The sequence below is a fragment of the Gracilinanus agilis genome, chromosome 1 (assembly GCF_016433145.1).
Source record: "Gracilinanus agilis isolate LMUSP501 chromosome 1, AgileGrace, whole genome shotgun sequence".
NCBI lineage: Eukaryota > Metazoa > Chordata > Mammalia > Didelphimorphia > Didelphidae > Gracilinanus > Gracilinanus agilis.
In genome coordinates this window covers 425,452,577-425,472,863 of record NC_058130.1, presented here as the reverse complement: position 1 = coordinate 425,472,863, position 20,287 = coordinate 425,452,577, and the positions used below count along the sequence as shown (strand labels likewise).

General features: G+C 37.3%; 1 protein-coding gene across 2 annotated transcripts in view; it reads left to right on the top strand.

The window, feature by feature from the left end:
* SLC12A7 (solute carrier family 12 member 7) overlaps window positions 1–14,803 on the top strand; it is a 158,202-nt gene extending 143,399 nt beyond the window's left edge. For both annotated transcript variants that reach the window (XM_044665299.1, XM_044665290.1), the window contains 2 exons: window positions 5,746–5,879; window positions 11,569–14,803. In XM_044665299.1, coding sequence (XP_044521234.1) covers window positions 5,746–5,879; window positions 11,569–11,660 — 226 coding nt within the window. In that variant the 3' untranslated portion in view covers window positions 11,661–14,803. The remainder of the gene's footprint in view (window positions 1–5,745; window positions 5,880–11,568) is intronic.
* The last annotated feature ends 5,484 nt before the right edge of the window (window positions 14,804–20,287 follow it).

Below are 20,287 nucleotides of genomic sequence, written 5' to 3'. Positions count from 1 at the left end.
CTTTCTTTCTTTCTTTCTTTCTTTCCTTTTCTTTCTTTCCTTTTCTTTCTTTCCTTTTCTTTCTTTCCTTTTCTTTCTTCCTTTTCATGTCTTTCAGATAGTCCAATAATTCTTAAATTGTTTTTCCTGGATCTATTTTACAGGTCAGTTTTTTTTTAATGAGATATTTCATGCTTTCTTTCTTTTTTAAATTCTTTTAATTTTGTTTTATTGTTTCTTGATGCCTGGTAAAATCATTATCTTCTAGTCACCCAATTCTAATTTTTAAAGAATGATTTTATTCCGTGAGCCTTTTGGACCTCCTTTTTCATTTGTCCAGTTCTGCTGTTATTTTCATCTTGAATTGTTATCATTTTTCTTCCCATTTTCCTCTGCCTCTCTTAATTGACTTTTGAAATCTTTTTTTGAGCTCTTCTAGAGACCTAGACCAATTTATAATACCATCTTTTGTACCTATTGCTGATAGCTGGCCTTTTCCAAAGTCGGGTAATAACCTTCAGCATGAAGTAAGGCTAGTTCTCCATGATCATCAAGGAAGGACTTTTTCTTTAAAGTCAGGGAATAGGGGACAGCTGGGTAGCTCAGTGGATTGAGAGTCAGGCCTAGAGACAGGAGGTCCTAGGTTCAAATCCGGCCTCAGACACTTCCCAGCTGTGTGACCCTGGGCAAGTCACTTGACCCCCATTGCCCACCCTTACCACTCTTCCACCTAGGAGCCAATACACAGAAGTTAAGGGTTTAAAAAAAAAAAAGAAAAAAAAATATCTTTCATGGAGATATGGGAGTCTTGAGAATAAGAGAGAATTTGGGGTTAGATAAGTAGATCTTGGAGTTATCAACATAAAAATAAGATCATTAAGCAAACAGTAAAGAAAGAAGAGAGAAGGATCCAGGACAAACCCTTAAATGAGGCTTATATTATAGTTAATGGATGTGACCTAGATGAAGAGCCAGTGAAGGAATAGTCCAACAGATAAGACGAGGACCAAGAGAAGTAGTGTCATTAAAACAGAGAAAAGTATCAAGGAGATGAGAATGATTGATGATATCTGAAACATAAGAGAGGCCAAGAATGATGAAAACTGTGATGAGACCATTAAACTTGGCAATTAAGAAAAGATTATTATTTGGGGAGATAACAGAGTTTAGAAACAATACTATAGAGAGTAAAGAGAGCAGAGATGGAGCTACTAGGTGACTCGGGATAGAGAGCCAGACCTGGAGATCAGAAGTCTTGGGTTCAGATCTGGTCTAAGATGCTTCCTAGCTGTGTCACTTAACTCAAGCTGCCTAGGCTTTAACTGCTCTTCTGCCCTAGAACTGATCTCAGTGTTGATTCTAAGATAGTACCGTTTCTTTTAAAAAGAAAAGAAAAAAAGAAAATGGAAGCACATATTCTAGATGACAGCCATCCCAAGGAGTTTAGCCACAAAGGGAGGAATGATATAGAATATGTAACTGGCAGTAATCAAGTGAGAATTTTCTGAAAATGGAGTTATTGATGGCTTGGAAACAACCAACAGACAGGGAAAGATTAAAGATGAATGACATAAAAAGATGATAGTGGGGGAAATTTTCCTGGAGAAGACATAATGGTAGATATGTCTTAATCACTTATGCATGTAAAGGGATTTGTCTTGGCAAAGATAATAAACATCTCTTCCTGTGAGACCAGTGAAGGAGGAGAGAATAGATTGGATAAGCATGAGTGGAGGGGAAAAAGAGGAGTGAATAAAAAAAAAAAACCCTCAGATAAGTAGCCTCAGTGATATTAGTGAGAATTTTCTTCATCTCTCCTTATGGTTCTTTGAATTTTAGAAGCAAATTTCTTTCCGAGATTAGGAATCTGAACTGTCTCTTTATCCTCTCAACCTATTTTTGTTATGTCAGCCGTAACTACAAATCAGTTTATTACCATTTGTAACCAAAATCTAGCCTTATTTGAATCTTGTCTTCTCTGGATTTAAAAAAAAATCCTGTAAGTACCTTTGATCCATTCATGTTAGATCATGTTAGGGATATTTGAAAATTAAAATTCCAACAAATGTGGCTATATCTCCTTTATCTGTCATTTTCATTTTCATGACAACGGCTATAAAATATTCTTGGCCATTTCATCTTTTCCCTACAATCTTGTGTCCTAACTCTCCCTATGCATTCTTTTACTTGTTAGAGCTCATCCCTTCCCCATTTTGTGTAACAGTCATCCTTTTTATTAATGTAATTGATATATTCATAACATGCTGATTAAAGATTATTCTCTTTCTATTATCAAATAAGGACTTTTATAATGTTCTTTTTTACTTAGAACCAAGTCATTTAATGTATATTTCTGGAGCATTATCTTTATGTTGAGATTGACCTTTTTAAAAGGTACTATTTGTTAAATTGGCGTGGAATGTTGAGGCGACCCTGTATCCTTGACAGGGTGGTTGGGAACAGGCCTTCAAAAGAAGTAGATAGGAGATAACTATTTTCCATTTGAATCTTTAAAAATGGTCTTTATGAAATAATTCTGAAATGACCAAAGCCTACAGAACTAGGCATAAAGATTCCAAACATGCATTTTTATTTCCCAACTTTCAATTTTCTATAGGATCTGGTGTTCCAAAGAAATTTTGTACTTTTTTACTACCTGTTTAGTGTCTCTATTGTCCTTTTTGGGAAACTACTGTGTTTTTTAGTCAAAAGAGAATTGTGGATAACTCTTGCTCAAGCCCAAAGCAGTTGCCATTCTCTTTACTTTATATAATGCTATAATAGGAAGAAGTTTTGTTCTATATAATTATATAATAATATATAATAGGGAGAAGTTTTAAAAATTAGATAAACATTCTATCCACTTACAGTATAGCACTGTACCATATGCCTCAGGGGATCTGAACCTATATCTGCTCCACCACCTTGAAGGAAAATGACCTTTGTCAAGTCACTTAAAGCTTGATTTTTAAAATCATACTAAAAATGCTCATACGCACATTGATATTTGTGTGTATGTACAGGTGTAGGATATTCATATATGCATTTATGTGTATGTACCTATACCTAGGGTAACACGATGGTATAGAGGAGTCTTGAAGTCAGGAAGACTCATCTTTTTGAGTTCAAATCTGGCCTCAGATACTTCCTAGCAATGTGACCCTGGGCCAGTCACTTTTAACCTTGATTGCCTCAGTTTCCTCATCTGTAAAATAAGCTGGAGAAGGAAATGGCAAACCACTCCAGTCTCTTTGCCAAGAAGACCCCACTCAACAAAAACAACCTATATCTACACATACCCATATGTGTTTAAATTAGCATTTATGTGTATATACCTATACCTGGAGTCAGGAAAAAACCAGAGTTCAGATTTGGTCTCAGACACTAAGTTTGCTGAATGAACCTGGACAAGTCACTCAACCGCTGTTTGCCTCAGTTTCCTCATGCAAAATGAAGATAACAATGGCACCTACCTTCCAGGATTATTGTGAGATAACAGATAATATTTGTAAAGCACTTTAAAATTCTTCATAAATCCTAACTATTTTATATATATGATATATATACATAAAGAGTTCATAATTTTTTACCTTTACAATTGGATATCTTGCATTATATAGAGAGATAAAATTCATCTCCCCTTACCCCCATTCATTTTGACAAAATTGGCTGGATTAAAATAAAAAGAACAAATTTATAATCCTTTTCCCAATAATTGGCCATCAGAATTGGATTTGGGAGTTTAAGAAAAACTTGTTGAATGGAGACATGTACTGTAAATGTATATTGCCAAGCTTGCATTGTAAACCCTTGTGGGTTAGCTTTTATTTTTTGTCTTTCAAATTTTTGATGTGGCTTTTGTTACCCAAACCTTGCAGAATATAGACATTCTCTTCATCTAAAAACGTAGAATGTCAATGTCTTGTTTTCCCTACGGTAGACATTAGTTTTGTAGTTAATGTGCATGCAGTTGTATATTTAATAACTATATTAAAGTATTCTAATGTGATATGACTTCTAAATGCCTTGCATTGCCTAGTGTTTCAATCATCCAAAAGAATCCATGAGTTGACTGATGACTTCAATGACTTTCACATTGGACAGTTAGTTATTCTGTCTCTAGGTATAAATGGCAATTGTCATTCCCTTAGTTCTGATGTTTTTATATAGGTGGTAAGTCCATAGTTTGTTTTTCTTCCTTATAAGTTCTCAATAGACCATAATAGAACAGGAAAGCTGAAGACCAGTAGGAAAAAAACATCGGCTGGTTTCCTAGAATCTAGAAATAATGCTAGTTAGTAAGGATGTGACCTGTTTTTGGATGTGACTGATTTCTTGGGTAGTATAATGAAAAGGTTTTAAGCTAATTATCACTGGGTGAATCAAGAACTTAAAAATAGATTCTATTTATATAAAAACTGATTTCTGTAGCATATTAAGGTTTACAAAGTTATTTCCCCACAATGGCTTCATGAAATACTGGGGATGTCATTATCATTTTACAGATGAGAAAACTGACATTCCAAAGGCATTGTGATCTGCTGATAATTGTGAGAACTGAGGCTTGGACTTAGGAGCTCTGTTTTCGAGGCTAGCCCTCTTTCTCTTGCCCTGCATTATATCTGCAGAATGATCTTGATACAGGATTATTTGAGGACTTGCTCGAATGGAAGAGACCACACTAATGAGTGTTTCTGGTGGAAAAACTGGTTGGCTGTAGGTTCCAATTTAAACTCAAAAAACAATGGTCTTCCAATTAATAATTTAAATAATGAAGAGATATAAGAGATAGTATCAAACAGGAGGCATCCCAAATACGTTCTCTTTTTTTTAAGTTAAATAAATTCAGATACTATTTTCTTTCCTTTATCCTAGTTTACCTTTTTAAGATGAAGTTGAGATAACATAGAGAGTGCTTTGCAAACCTTAAAGTGCTATGGAAATGCTAATTATTGGCTATATTAAGGTGAAAGTAAAGTTTCTGATTTTTAAAATCTAAACATTCTGAAGAAAAAAAAATTTTAAGCCTTAGCTAAAATCATTAGACCATAGATTTCAAGCTGGGAGGAACCTCAAAGGCAACTGTAAACCATGGGGGTTATCATCTCCTCGGGATCTCACATGTTGGCATCAAAGATGTCAATGAAATGCTTAAATTGCAATACATGTTAAACAGGTATAGAAATTGTATCTGTGGCTATAATATTGCACGGGTGTATTTTCAAGATAAACATGATTTGTCATCAAGCCCACAGTTTTTATTATCTGTGCAACGAGGAAGTTGGCTAGATTGTAGCTTCTTGCCATTTCTGTAGTATATCTGTGCTTTTAATTATAACTATCGTGTTCCTGTTTCATTGTTTACCTATGAAAGATGCAGAAACAACCACAGAAATATGCCACGTCCAGCAACCCTCTAACAATGGTCAAGACTTAACACTAACCTCTTTCTGTGAGAGTGGCAGCCCCAAATGAGAGTATATGAGATGCTTTGCAAATTTTAAGGCATTATATTAAGTTAAAGGTTAATTCTAAAAACAACCAACTCATAGTATTTCATGTAACATGTATCTGTGAGTTTCAACATTGTCTTCAGCTGCCTCCCTAGTCTGAGGAAGTCAGTGGAATTAGTTGATTTGTATCTCATTCATACCATCATCAATAATATGGGTCCATTAGGATTAAGAGAAATGGTTTTAACTGAATAGGATTATTGAAACATAGCCTTGAGGTGATAAATGTTTTCTTTCCTCTCACACATATTAGAAACCAGTCCAACGTCAGGAGGATGCATACAGCCGTGAAGCTTAATGGAGTCGTCCTCAACAAATCCCAGGATGCCCAGCTGGTCTTGTTGAATATGCCTGGTCCTCCCAAAAACCGACAAGGAGATGAAAATTGTATCCTTTCTTGATGGATGTTATGCTGAGGTGTACAGATAATGGCAACCTGGAAATTTTATGTTTCTGAGTCCAACTTCTCTAGCCCCTATTTTTCAGATGAAGAAATTGTGGCTTAAATGAATTGCAGAGGATCACAGGGCTAATAAGTGTCAGTGATGGGATTTGAACCTAGGTCTTCCGGCACTCTCCTCACTGCACCATGTTGCATGTTTTCTGTAAGAGGAATTTCTTTCAGAACAAATAAGAGGAAGCTCCACTTCTGAAGTGCAGCTCAGCGAACCTTGTTTATTAAATGCATGTTCTCAGCAATGTGCTGGGGATGTAAAGGCAAATGAAATTCTTCCCATCTTCAGGGAGATTACAGTTTTCGAATAGACGTGGCAAGTAAGCAAGCTGTCTTTGGGGACAAGAGCCTCTCTTCAACCTTTCTCACCCCTTCTTTATGTAGTATGCATGAAAGGGAGGCAAATTCTGGCTGCTTTGACAACAGCAGTCACAACAACCATGATGATAACATCTATAAACCTTTAGATAACATTTATAAAACTTTACAGTTCACAAAGAAATTTACAAATATCTTATTTGATTCTCAGGATAAACCTGGAAGATAAATACTATTATTATCACTCTTTTATAGATGAAGAAACTGAGGCAGACAGTTTAAGCAGCTTGCCTAGGGTCACACAAATAGTAAGTTCCTTCTTTTCTTCCCTCCCTCCTTCCTTCCTCCCCAAGGCAAAAGAATGGTAAGGGCTATCCAGTTGGGCTTAAATGTCCAGGGTCACACAGCTAGGAAGTGTCTGAGGCCAAATTTGCACCCAGGATCTCCTATCTGCAGGCCTGGCTTTCTATGCACTGACCCCCTCAGACACAATTTAGAATGAAGCAGTGAAGCCAATCAGCAAATGGTGAACGAGAAAAACATCCTGAAATATAGTGTCTGTTAGAAATTTAAGATAAGCATAATAGCATATAATGAGGTGGGAGGGGGAAGCAGAAGGAATGTAGAGATTGAATTACAAGAAAATACTAAATTAAGTCAGTGTACTTTACTTGCTCAATAACATTTAATGGAAAGTGACATTATCCTCCAAATATTTGAAAAGCATGAAGGAGTCCCAGGGGGTATAAGTAAGAATAATAGATGGGGTGAACTTGAACATGGAAAACTTTAGCCTTTATCAGATAAAAATGTTCAAATGGTGATGATAACTGAAATACCAATAGATGATTGGGAAATAGTGGGGCTCCTTGCCCTATCTGAAAACTGGATTTGTGTTAGTAAGTGAGCATGGAAGTGGGCCAGGTGATTTTGGCAAGTGTGCTGGACAAGAAGACCAAGATTATATTCCCAAATCACTGATGTGTTGTTGGACTTTGATCACTGGACTTTAACCTCTGAGCCTCTGTTTTTCCCAATTACACACAAGGGAGAAACAGTATTTCCCACATTACTGTAGGAGACAGAATTAAGGCTTTTATAAAGTGACATCTGTTCTTGAGATAAAAGGACTAAATAAATACACACAATATAGCCAATATTCTGAGCATCCAGGCTCTAAGGTTTATGTGGCTTCTTTTCCTGCCTTTGGACTGACCATTTTGTAGAATAACATCACCATGGAGCAGCTTTTCTCAGATCATGCCTCACAGGAGGATTCCCCCTGATGGAGTTAACCATACATTTCTTCCTATTCAATTAACTTGCGCCATCTTGGATCTAGTGTTGTAAGGCTCCCAGTTACTCCTGTGTTTGAGTATGAATGCTGTTGCTTTCCAGCTGTTTCTTTTCCATTTTTCTTTGTTCTTTCAACACATTTATCAAGCCTCTATTTACTCTGGACAAGAATCATATAAAGATGAAATGTAATCCTTACTCTCAAGGAAGATAATCTATTATGTGACAGGACATCATTGCATAAATAATTATGCTATAGGGTAGAAGGAGATATAGACCATTAAAGAGGGAGAAACAAGTCTACATCTGCGTCCCTTAGGTTCTTCATTTCTGACTCACTAGAAGGTAGAGGTCCTATAAGGATTTAATGACAAATACCCTCTATCCCCCATTATCACTGAAGAATGGTCTCCTGGTACATCTGAGCCATGGTCTTTCTTGAGGGTACAGTAGGAAATTAAAGAGTACATGAGTGCCCTGGAGGTGCAGGGATTGACTGGAAGCTTCATGGTAGGTCTTTGTGCAGCTTTCGTTACTTGGTCCTCTTGGGTTATGTGCAGAGGTTAGAGCTGATAAGGGGAAGATCTAGTCCCACAGGTGAAGTATATGGGTATAGAACATGTAAATACATACAGGTTTTGATAGACAGGACTTGCATTAACATCTAAGGGCATAACAATTCTCTTTTAAAACAAAACTCCTTTCTTGGATAATAAAGATGAATGTTGAAACTGAAATGAGAATATAAAAGGTCTAATTATTTAACAGTAAATAAGATGTGGTCTAGGTGTGGCTATGGATTTTCCTCCTTTCCCTCCTCCTAGCCTTATTGTACATGGAGACAGAATGATATATAGTTGAACAGGGAATTCCTTTGGGAGATCAAACAGCAAGCATTTGTTGTTTTTATGTGTGCCAGGCACTGTGCTAGGAATCCAAAGAAAGGCAAAAAACAAGGTGCCTCAACTCAAGAAGTTCACTTTCATTCTAATAGAGAGGATGACATACAAATAACTATGTACATTCCAGATAGATATAATGGAAATGGAAGGGAATCTCAAAAGGAAGAAACTTGGAACAAAGACAGACCCAAAAAGGAAGGATGAAAATAAGGAAAGGTGTTTGATATGACCCAAGTCAGTTAAATAATTCTTAGCAGACCTAGTAAAAGAAGGATCAGTTTTCAGGAAGGACTACTTTTTTCCCAGTAGGAAGAAAGTTCCTTAAGAGCAAAACTATTTTGGCTTTATGTCCCCAGGGCCTAACATATAGTAGGAATTTTATAAATGCTTCTTAAATAGAATTGAGTTTTAAGCCATTGACTTAAATATGAGCTTTTGAATGTCTCCTTCTGTGAGGCAGCTAGGTGGTACAGTGGATGCAATACTAGATGTATAAAGATCTCAGTCCAAATTTGGCTTCAGGCACTTATCAGTTGTGTGACCTTGGGACAAATCAGTTAATCTCTGCTTGCCTCAGTTTCCTCATCTGTAAAATAGGGATAATAACAGCACTTTCAAGATTTTTGTGAGGATCAAATAAGACAATATGTATAGAGCACTTTGCAAACTTTAAAAGTATTATTATTATTGTCATTATTTTTATGGATAGGCTAAATTTAATTTTCTTGTTATGGAGACCAACACAGCAAGAATAGCAGTAGAGAACAATGTATTTGTTCTTGTATTGTCTCAAAAATACCACTTAATTGGACTTCTTGGTTTGGATCTCTGATTGTTTCAGTGTTTTCTTAAACAAATTTATATGATATTTATTGGAAATGAGTGGGACAATTTTAGAAGGTAGTAACAAATATTGCCCAACTTACTGTAAACATATCTGAGATATTTCAAACTGAGCAAAACTACGTGTTAAAGAACAAATATGATATAAAACAGGTTGTGATTTAAATTTAAGAAGAATGACAAGAGGATAATACCATTTTTTGTACCTATTGCCGATAGCTGGCCTTTTCCAAAGTCGGGTAATAACCTTCAGCATGAAGTAAGGCTAGTTCTCCATGATCATCAAGGAAGGACTCTTTCTTTAAAGTCAGGGAATAGGGGACAGCTGGGTAGCTCAGTGGATTGAGAGTCAGGCCTAGAGACAGGAGGTCCTAGGTTCAAATCCCGGCCTCAGACACTTCCCAGCTGTGTGACCCTGGACAAGTCACTTGACCCCCATTGCTCACCCTTACCACTCTTCCACCTATGAGCCAATACACAGAAGTTAAGTGTTTAAAAAAATTTTTTTTCCCCCTTTAAATAAATAAATAATGAAGTCAGGGAATAATCAAAGATAATGGAGCTTTCTTATTTGGAATTAAGATATGTGAAATAACAGATCTACTTAATAAAGTAATGAAGTTATATGTAAGGAAAGTTTATAATAAGATGAATAGTTAATATGCATTATGAGTTTTAAGCTAGAAAGAAGGGCTACAGTAAATTGGATTCAAGATTGAATTTTGAGTCATTACTTCCTCTTTAAATATTTGCTTTCCTTTTATTCAGAAGTTCTCCTGTCTCTTACCCACCAAAGGATAAATTCACCATTACCAGGGTGTTTAAGGATTTCTTGCGATCCTCTTAGGCTGCTTATACCACAAATTTATAAATATAGATGGCATTAGCAATTTTATGATTCTTTTCTCCCTCTGAGTCCAAAGTGCTTGTGAAATAGTATTTCATCATCCTTCACAAGTATTTGCCCCAAATTTTGAGGTACCGTGATTTATCTCTTTTTAAGATTTAAAGAGCCTTAACTTCCCTGACCACTTGTGTGGCAGATTTCTAGCCAAGGGAATTGGGGGAGCCTTGTTGTTAGTTAGGCTAATTATTCTGGGCTATTGCACTCACCACCTCATTCTTAAAGCACCTCTCCTTCTTGTCAGAATTCTGTGCTTACGGTTTATCTAATTTTCACTGGATAGCACTCTTTGATCCCTTCATAGCCTGCTTCTCATCCATTGAACAGGTTGAGAGAATGCAGAAACCAGCCACTATGGAGGGAACTCACACTCTTTTCATTGGCAAAATGTGATACAGCTTATGTAAGTAGTTCTTAATAAAAACCAGAAACTGAAATATTTCCTTGAAATAAACAAAGACCTCAAAATTGGAAGCAATTATCTAATGCCTTTTCCCAGCAACCACTCTGATTCCCTCAGATGGCAACAGTCACTAACAAAGAAATGCCTCCTCTTGGTCAGTAGCCTTCTTCAAAGTTGGCCATGCCCTGCCCTTGGTTTTCGGCTGCCCTGTGGAGCATCATGGTTTGCTTGGTAGCTTACTGTGTCATGAATCATAGCCCTGTTTTCAATTAGCTAACTACATGCTTAGGTTTCCCAAATGAGCTAATCTTGTTCATTTAGGGCATAGACGCTACAGTTTAAGTTTCTGTCCCTGTTTAGCATCATATCCACAAAATTAAAATTAACTTTCACAAGCCCTACCCCACTGCCCACTCTCTTTCCCACCAGTTTCTTCCTCTCCCCCATTTTCATTAATGAAGAAGAGCTTGGGTAGGGACCAGGAAGAAGCTTCTTTGTGGATTGGAAAGTGTAGTGACTAAAGATTCAAAGGATCCACCACTGCCACTTACCACCTAGGTGGCTTTTGAGAAGTTCCTGAATGCCTCAGTTTCTTCATTTGTAAAATGAGGGGGTTGGATTATATGACCTTTGAGGGGTACCCCTTTCAGCTCTAATGGTTCTTCTCCTCTTTCTCTTTTTTTTTTCTGAAAGAACTACTTGATTAGAAATGTAGTGAGGAATCTTAATTGGTACCTTTTGTTTCTATTGAAGCTGTCACTCAGATTTACCTTCTGGAAACCAAATTGGATGTTTCTTTGCCTGTTCTTTAGATAAAACTATAGTTGAATAAAAGACCATATCTTGAAAAGATAATGAAGTTTCAGGTTACTAGATTGAAAGGTAGGTTGGTTCTCTCATTCCACTTCTTTCTCAACACCTGGGACCAAGGATGAACCTTAATTCTCAACTTACAGACATGGAATTCCTGGAAGTTTTGACAGAAGGACTAAACCGAGTGCTTTTGGTGAGAGGTGGAGGCCGAGAGGTGATCACCATCTATTCCTAATGCTGCTGGTGACCACCCAGAGCTTGTTTAGAACATGGCGGCACTGAGTATCTAAGTGGATAGAAACACTGGACAAGCAGGTCTTGGGTTCCTGGAAGTTGAGCAGTTGAAATGTTCCTGTGTACTTGAAATGATATGCCAGCTTGATCTGCTGATCCATATGTTATGCTTTTTTACAAAAAGAAGTGATCTGATTTTTTTTTTTAACCTAGAGCAGAATTCTTGTTAATACTGAAGATATTTTATTTGTCTGCACTGTTAAATAAAAATCTGGGGGGTTGGGGGTGGGAGTGGGGAGCTGGAGTGTGAATGTGTGTGTGAGAGATTTAAAAAGAATTACAAAAGCCTTCCCGCCCTACCACCCCCACCACCCCAGTTTATTTGTAGTATCTGGAATATTGATCATGTTCTCACTACTTCATTGTACTATGCATTTGGGATGAAACTGATGGTATCTTTTTTTTTTTTAATCCTGGGTTGGTTTTGTTTTTGTTTTTTAACTGATGCCAGGACAGCTGAGCTTTTATTCAGTGATAAACTGTGAAGTTGGCTAAAGCTGATCAATTTTCTGATCCAGGATTCAAACTTTTTTTGGGATGTACCTATTAACAGTCTTTCTAAATGTAAAACCATTACGTTTTCATTTTATTAGCTCCAGAACATGGATTTATAAAAAGTTCACTTTTTCAAGTTTATTTTCTGGGTGATAAGAGGTACATTTTGTAAAGAAGTAAACTGCCTACCTTTTTTAAAAAATCATCCATTCACTTTCCCCATTTTTTCCTCTTGAATCATTTGACCATTTTTCATTTCCATGAGCATCCAAAGATGTTTCCATTCCTGCTCCTGGCGCATCACTGAAGTTCAAGTCCAGAGGGGGAGAGTCTTGGGTAATGATGAGGGCCACACTCCCTTTCCATACAGTAAGCCAATGCTCAGACATCTGCTTTTGCTCCACAGAAGACAGGCCATTCAGCTCCAGTTGTCTTGAAAGAGCAGCCACTGTTCTTGAAACTTTTTTAAAAAGATATTTCATCTATAAGTCAAGTATTTAGCCTAATAACAGTTGTGTTATAATCCAGGTTTTATATTTCCTAAAAAAAAAAAATTAAAAAAACAAACAACCATCCAAACTAATTCTTATTTTCTCTCTGATAGCACCTTTTTTTTCTTTTCTACTTTTTAAAATGACTCAGATAACGCTGTTGACACCTGTACATTTTGTCTGCAACTACTGCAATCTTCATGTTCAGTTTTATTCTGGTTTGTAAATAAATAATCTTTTGGTCTTTGACTAAGCATTGATGCTGGCTAGCTCTAGCCAACATCTTTGGATATGTTGCCAATGTCTTAAATATCCAGAAGGGAAACAAGTACACAGAGAGAAGTATCCTGAAAACCAAAAAGTGCAATATGTAAAAAATAAACAAAATGCTTTTGAGACTCCAAGTGGAATTGTTAAATAGCAAAGCTTATATATAAAGCTGTTGGCATGCCAGCATTTCCAGTATCAGATATGCACACTTCAAATTGCAGCTAGTAAGTATGCATTCTGTTCTTACCCATGCATAGTAAGAGCTAAGAAAAACATTTTCAGAGCGTCTGGGTTGGATGGAGACATCTTGTACCTTGTAAGAAGGAATTAAGAAATCATCGATCTTGTCATCGAGCCCAATAAGTCCAACAGGGTCTGACACTGAGTTTTTGTTGTTATTTTTGTTGTTTTTATTTTATTTTAATGGTCAAAATCTCCTACCTGTTATTTGTCTTCTGAGGATGTCTCCCTAACTTCTCCTATCAGCATATGACTTGCAGTAGTGTCCCAGAGGAACAAATTGGACACATATCTTACAGTCTGGACAGGCTGGTCTTGTATTTTTGTTTTTGTTTTTTTTTTTTCATGTGGATGTTTGATTATTGCACTTTATCTTGGTCTTTCCATTCAGTAGTTCAGAATCATTTTATCTAATCTGTAAAGGGGTTTTGTTTTTGTTTGTTTTTTTAGGGGTGGGGCACATGAATTTTTGGTATTTGTGGCTTACCTGCTTTGTGACTTATTTATTTATTTATATGTTCCAGGTGACATTTTAATGCCTGAATTGGCAGCATATAAAGAGAGAATCTCAACTCCAGATAGAGAGGAAGGAGGAAGGGGTTTGAGATGGCCCATGTTTCTTGTTTATTTTCCAGGATAATTCATCGATTCCTCTAGGAAAGTGGTTGGATGTAGAGGAAGGTGATAAAAAGAGCCTTCCTGTGCAGCCCATTGCGATGCAGAAGTTTAAATATGTAGTCTAAGTTCTGAGTCAGGAATAAGCTTATAGATCAGCATTGGGTCCTTCATCGAATGGGGTTTCTTTTAATCCAGTTTTCCTCCCCCCTCTTCACAGACACATGTCTCTTGAGCATGAAGGAATTATAGATGCTCTGGGAATCCACCTGAATAAGAAGCCAAATTTCCAGAATTGGACTCTCAGCTGGGTGGGAAAACCATCAAACGAGTAAATGTGTGCCAAAATAATGTTGTGGAAAACATAGATGATCTCTTTTTTTCCTTCACAGCAAGATGTCTAATAATATACACAGTTTTGCCACCCTCGTAGAGATGGACTTCTCTCTCTTGTGTGGGGCTCTGCATGCGTGTGTGTGTGTGTCTGTCTGTCTGTCTGCATGAATGTGACCATTATTAAAAGGAGATCTTCCTGCTGAGAGCAGGGTAGTTATAAGGGCACACAGAGGAGGCATTCAAAGAGGAGGCACTATAGGGTGAATGGCTTTTTGCTTTGCCCATTTTACTTTAAAGTAGCTGATTAATGTGGCACACTTCACACATGGTGCTAAATTCCATGGAATAGTTGAAGGTAGTTCACTAAGGCTGTCATAAGTTGGAAATGAACATGACAAGTCCACGGGTTGCTGTCTGTGTTTTCACCAGATGTCAATGTGTCCACAGTTTGTCCCCAGTTGTTTTGCAGTATTTTGTTCATGTAAACAACAGTGTATCTTTTTCTACATTATAAACATTTTGTAACCAATAAGTGCAACCATCTAGAGGTGATGATTTAATGTTTGCTTTTAATGTTTCCTTGTCTTTGTATGATTCTGTTTAGTAAAATAAAATGGGATGAAATCTGTTAAAAAAACATGCCTAAGGTCTCTCTCCTGTGACTTCTTTTTGGAGGCTCCCTTTCAATAATCTCTTGCTGCTTTATCACTCCTTTGAGGTAGCTTTGGCTGGATTTGCCCAAGAGAAAAAAGAAAGCAGCTAAGGAATCATCCGAATCTGGTTGGAAAACAAATGCAAATAATAAAATTTTAATATATAATCTATCTGGAGAATCTCTTACAAATGTAAAAGAAAAGAGGAAACATCTGTTCTTGTAGTTAGCCTTACAGCTTTGTCTCCTCCCTTCCCTTTATTCTTTGTTACTATTGTGATTCCCTAAATGGTTCCCCTATGCTCCTGAGAAAATCATTAGGCAAGTCCAGTAGTTTCCAAAAATGAATTGTAAAACAATTTTTTTGGTGGGATTAGGGGAGGGCATATGGGGAATTGGGGAACCAGAGGGTCCTTGAAAATTGTAATTTGTGATTACAGAGTTGACAACGACTAGCATGGCATTGATCTTTGCAAAATCCAAATATCTCAACAGAAAATTGATGGAAAATGGTGAAAGCTGTAAAAAAGAAAAAAAGAAAAAAACTAGAACCACTGTTCTATTTATTTGTTTGTTTGAGCCCTTACCTTCCTTACTGTGTATTGGCTCCCAGGCAGAAAGGGGGTAAGGGCTAGGCAATGGGTTAGTTAAGGCTCTTCTGCTTGTGAGCCAATATACAGTATTGACTCTGAGATGGAAGGTAAGGGCTTAAAACAAACAAATAAACAAATAGAAGTTTTAAAAAGAAAGTAGCAAAGTAGAAAGAAATGTCTGACTTAAATGTCTTTAGAAAATGATGTTTCTGGTTTAGGCATAGAGGTGGCTATTTACATCCCACAATTCACGTGCATATTGTATTGCCTGCAGAAACAATTTACAATTAACTTTTTTTTTAAAAGAGAAAAATGTAAAACCACCCACTTAAAATTTTTTTTATTATGTATTTAGCCCTCCACAAACACTTGCATATACAAAGAACAGAAAAAAACAGATTGTATTTGAAATTAAATTTACCATGATAGTACAACCATTCTCTTACAGTGTTAGATTCTCTGTTCATAAACTAATCAGTAACATATGATTCACTTTGTTTATGATGTTAAAATTACTTTTTAAGTGAAGCAGAAGGGGAGGTATTGGAAATAGAGTAAGGGGCGGTTTTGAAAATAATTGTAAGGAGAGAGAATATAGCAACTGAAGAATAGTGGGGGGGGGGGCATTTCCCTCCTTGCTGAATTCATATACATCTTTTGAAGCCATGGTAGGATAGAGCCTGGATTCTCTTCTGGCATGTGGTAGAAATTCTAGTGCTTCTAAAGTCATATGCCTGTCTGTTAGCCCCAAAGGCAATTCTTGCAGTGGTCAGCCTGCAACCCATCGATGAAGATTCAATATGGAGTATCAGATTTCACCAAACATTCTAGGTTACTACTGAACAACACCTGCCACTTAGCCCTCATGTGATGGCATGAATGGCTAGATTTCACCTTCTTTTGTACTATTCCCTTCTCCTAATCTAAATACCCACATTATACTTGTAAAGTTTTCCTGTCTATTTTGCTTCATAAATATTTCTAAGCATGGTTGTGCTCAAGGGAAACTGAACTTGACTAAGCTCATAATTAGCAGTGTTGGCCACTTCCTTTTTTCTCCCTACCTTGTCCTTTGTTAAATCATTTCATAATATCTATTTTAAAAATTCCAATCCCATTATTATCTTTGTTTTTTAGACCCAGAATACTTCACATTTAGATTTTCTTAATCTACTGACTGTTCAGTGGGGAGTACTAGTGTCAGGCTCAATTAGCTAGTGAGAGCCTATTGTTAAATTGTTAGTTTACACCTCAGAAATCTGAAAATGTAGGGCTTGATTTATTGTTTTGTTGATTGTCCAGACTTTAATGAAAAAAAAATGTTAATAATGCAGATTAAACTTGAGAACTAGTTAAATATTTACTAGGACACCCTTGGGTGTGATATAAGTACCATAACAAACATCAAGGTGCCTGGTTGAAGACCCCTTTTATCTAAGCAGGAGGTCCAAAGGCAGGACATGGGTTCTAATTTGACCTTAGATATTTCCTGGCTGTGTTACCCTGGGCAAGTCATTTATCCCTGTTTGCCTAGTCCTTGCTTTTCCATCTTAGAGTTGTTACTAAGATAATAGAAAGTAAGATGGTGTTGTTTTTTTTTTCCCCCAAGACCCAATTTTCCCATAAATTCACTCTATGGTCAAACTACTTTATCACATCTAGCCTTTCCTCACCTCAAAATGTAAAACGAAGGGATTGGATTAGATCATGGATTCTTCTTTTTTTTTTTTTTTTCAAGTGCCATGGATCTCTTTATTATTATGGCAAAGCTTATGGACTTAGAATAAGTTTTTAATTTAATTGAAAGAAACGCTAAAAGAAGCTAATGAAGGGGGCAGCTGGGTGGCTCAGTGGATTGAGAGCCAGGCATAGTTCAAATTTGACCTCAGATACTTTGCAGCTGTGTGACCCTGCGCGAGTCACTTGACCCCCATTGCCTAGCCCTTATCACTCTTCTGCCTTGGAACTAATACAGAGTATTGATTCCAAGATGGAAGGTAAGGGTTTTGTTTTTTTTTTTAAATTTAATGAAAATATGTATTTTTCCCCCTTTCAAGATTATGAATCTTCTGAAATCTAGCCCCAGATTAAGGAGTATCCTGGACTAAATGATGTCCACAGTTCCATCTAACACTAATATCTTATGGTCTCCCCACCAATAATTTCCTCCCTTCACTGTTCATCCTAAACATACAGTTGCCAGATGTATCTTCCTCAGACATAGCTTCGATCAGTCATTCCTGCTAAAAACAAAACTAATATGTCCCAATAACCCACTGAAATCAAGCCCAAACATCCAAACAGTTTTGCTAGGCCTTCTCCATTCTTTTGCCAGGCCTTAAGTCTCATTAGTCCTCTGCATCAGCCCATATGCTCTTAACTGAACTGGACCACTCACTATTGACCAATCATGCTTTTCATTTTCTAATCTCCACAACTGGTTCATACCATTCTTTCCAACCCTGCCTAGTGAAATCCCATGCATCCTTCCCATGGTGCATCTCAAATGCCAACTTTTTCCTCATTGGCCCCAGGAGGAGCCTACTACTTCCCAAGGCAACCCATTCTGCTTTTTAAAAGCTCTTGTGGCTCTGCAAATTTATTCTTTTGTTCCTGTTTCAGTCCTCTGAAGTCAGACATGAAGAACAATCTCATCTTCTCTACATGATGGCTCCTTCTACTTGCAAGTAGCATCAGACCAAACATCTCAGTTTTTCTAACCCTCATTGGAAGAGATTTTAATTGAATATAAACTCTTTATTGGCTGAGTTTTCATTTTTGATTTTGTATACCTGGAACCCAGCACCATGTAGGCACTGAATAAGTATTTGTTGAACAAGGAAGCATTTTGTTGTTTTTCAGTTGTGTCTGACATCTATGACAAAACCCCAAACTAGGGAAGTCCACCAGCAAGGTGGTCTGGTAGAAATTATTGGACTTGGGCACAGGAAGACCTGAGTTTTAAGCCTACCTCAAACATGAGCTCTGAGGAAGTTACTTATCCTCTCAGTCGGCTTCTCCTCTGCAAAATGAGGATAACAGCATCTGCCTTCAAAGTTGTAAAGACAAAATGGGATAATATAAAGTGCTTTACAAATCTTTCTAGTGCTATATGGCCCTAATAACTAGGCATATGATCAAACAATTTATTAAGTGCCTACTATGTGGCAGGCACTGTGCTAAAGCACTGGGAATACAAATGGGAAAAAAAAGATAGTCCCTGCCCTCTAGGAGCTTGCAATCTAATTGGAGAAGACAACATGAAAGGAAACTGAAAATTGTGGCAGGAGTGGGGCAAGGAAGTATGAGGAGTATTGGGGAAGTCCAAATGAATAGAATGGGTTGGGATATGAAGAGATGCTCTTGGTACCTTCCTTAGGTTTTAAGTGGAGCCCTCCACTGTTCAGAGAAGTCCTAATGTGTTGATGAAGTTTATTCAAGGCTGATATGACCTCAGGAGATTGGAGAAAGAGGAAAAGAACACCTTAAAAATATAGGAACTCTTTGTAGTATCAAAAAATAACAAAAGAGAAGCTCCAGCTATTGGGAAATGGCTAAACAAATTATGATCTGTGACTATGTGCCATAAGAAAGGAATAAGTGAACAAATTCAATGAAATGTCACAGAATGAAGTGAACAGAACCAGAATGATTTATGTAACAACATTAAAAAAAAATCTTGGAAGACTTTAGAACTCAGATTAATGTAATGACTAGCCACAATTCCAGAATATTGAAGATAAAGGATGCTACTTATCTTCTGACAAATGAGACAGATCTTTGGACCTGGTTTCAGTTTGGCTAATGAGGATACTTATTTCACTTGCCTTCACATTTGTTGTGGAGGTGTCCCTCTCCTCTCCTTTTCTTTTCTCCCCTACTTTCCTTTTATGAAAGAAAATTTAAAATGTCATGTGTAAATGTTAAACATTACTATTTTACTTTTGTTGATGTGAAATATAGAAGCCCCCAAATTTGTAGCCTAGAAAGATGTGATGAACCCCAGTTTCCTTAGCTGGAAGGTGAAAGCCCTGGGTTTGACCTTGTGGAGTGCTGGTTCTTCCCTGAAGGAAAATCCAACTTCACTAATCTCAGACTAACAATAAACCTTCTAGGAGTTTAGGTGGGGATGGCTAATCCCCTCGGATATTAAGTATCTCTTTTGTCCACAGTGGTTTCTCCTTTACCAACATGGCCCAACCATTGGCTGGGTCTTTCTGTTTTGTGTCCATTGTTATTCCTATTGGGAACTCCTCATTTTTCTTTGTTACCATTGTAAAGTCCATCTACTATCACTCTTGTCTTTTGTCCCCAAGTTCCCCTAGAAAGGTATTTAAATTTCCCAACCTCAATGGCTCCTCAGAGTCCTCATCTAACACAGTTACACTCCCAGGGATCGAGGACCAGAGCATCCAGAGTTCAGTCCTCCGACTCTGTGTAGGTGTGTGGCACACAGCTCTGTGTAGAGGCTTAACTCAGCCCTGTACCCCTTTCCTTAATTAAAGAGTGGTTTTTCCAAATCAACACTTTCATAAAACAACTTGTCTCCTTCTTTGCAAAGGTGTCCCATTAAGTCCTATTATCAAGTTAAGATGAGCCCTGCCCCATGGAAGCCAGCTTACTTTAAAAGACCTTCTGTTTTAGAATTATTACTAGTCATTGGTTCCAAGGCAGAAGAGGGTAAGGACTAGGCAATGGGGATTAAGGGACTTGCCCAGGATCACACAGCTGGGAAGTGTCTGAGGCCAGATTTGAAACTAAATCCTCCTGTCTCCAGGTCTGGCTATCCACTGAGCCAACTGGCTGCCCCTGGAAGCTTACTTTCTAAAGGAATAATTGTGAGGGCTTTCTTGTGGGAGAAATATAGAAGCAAAAC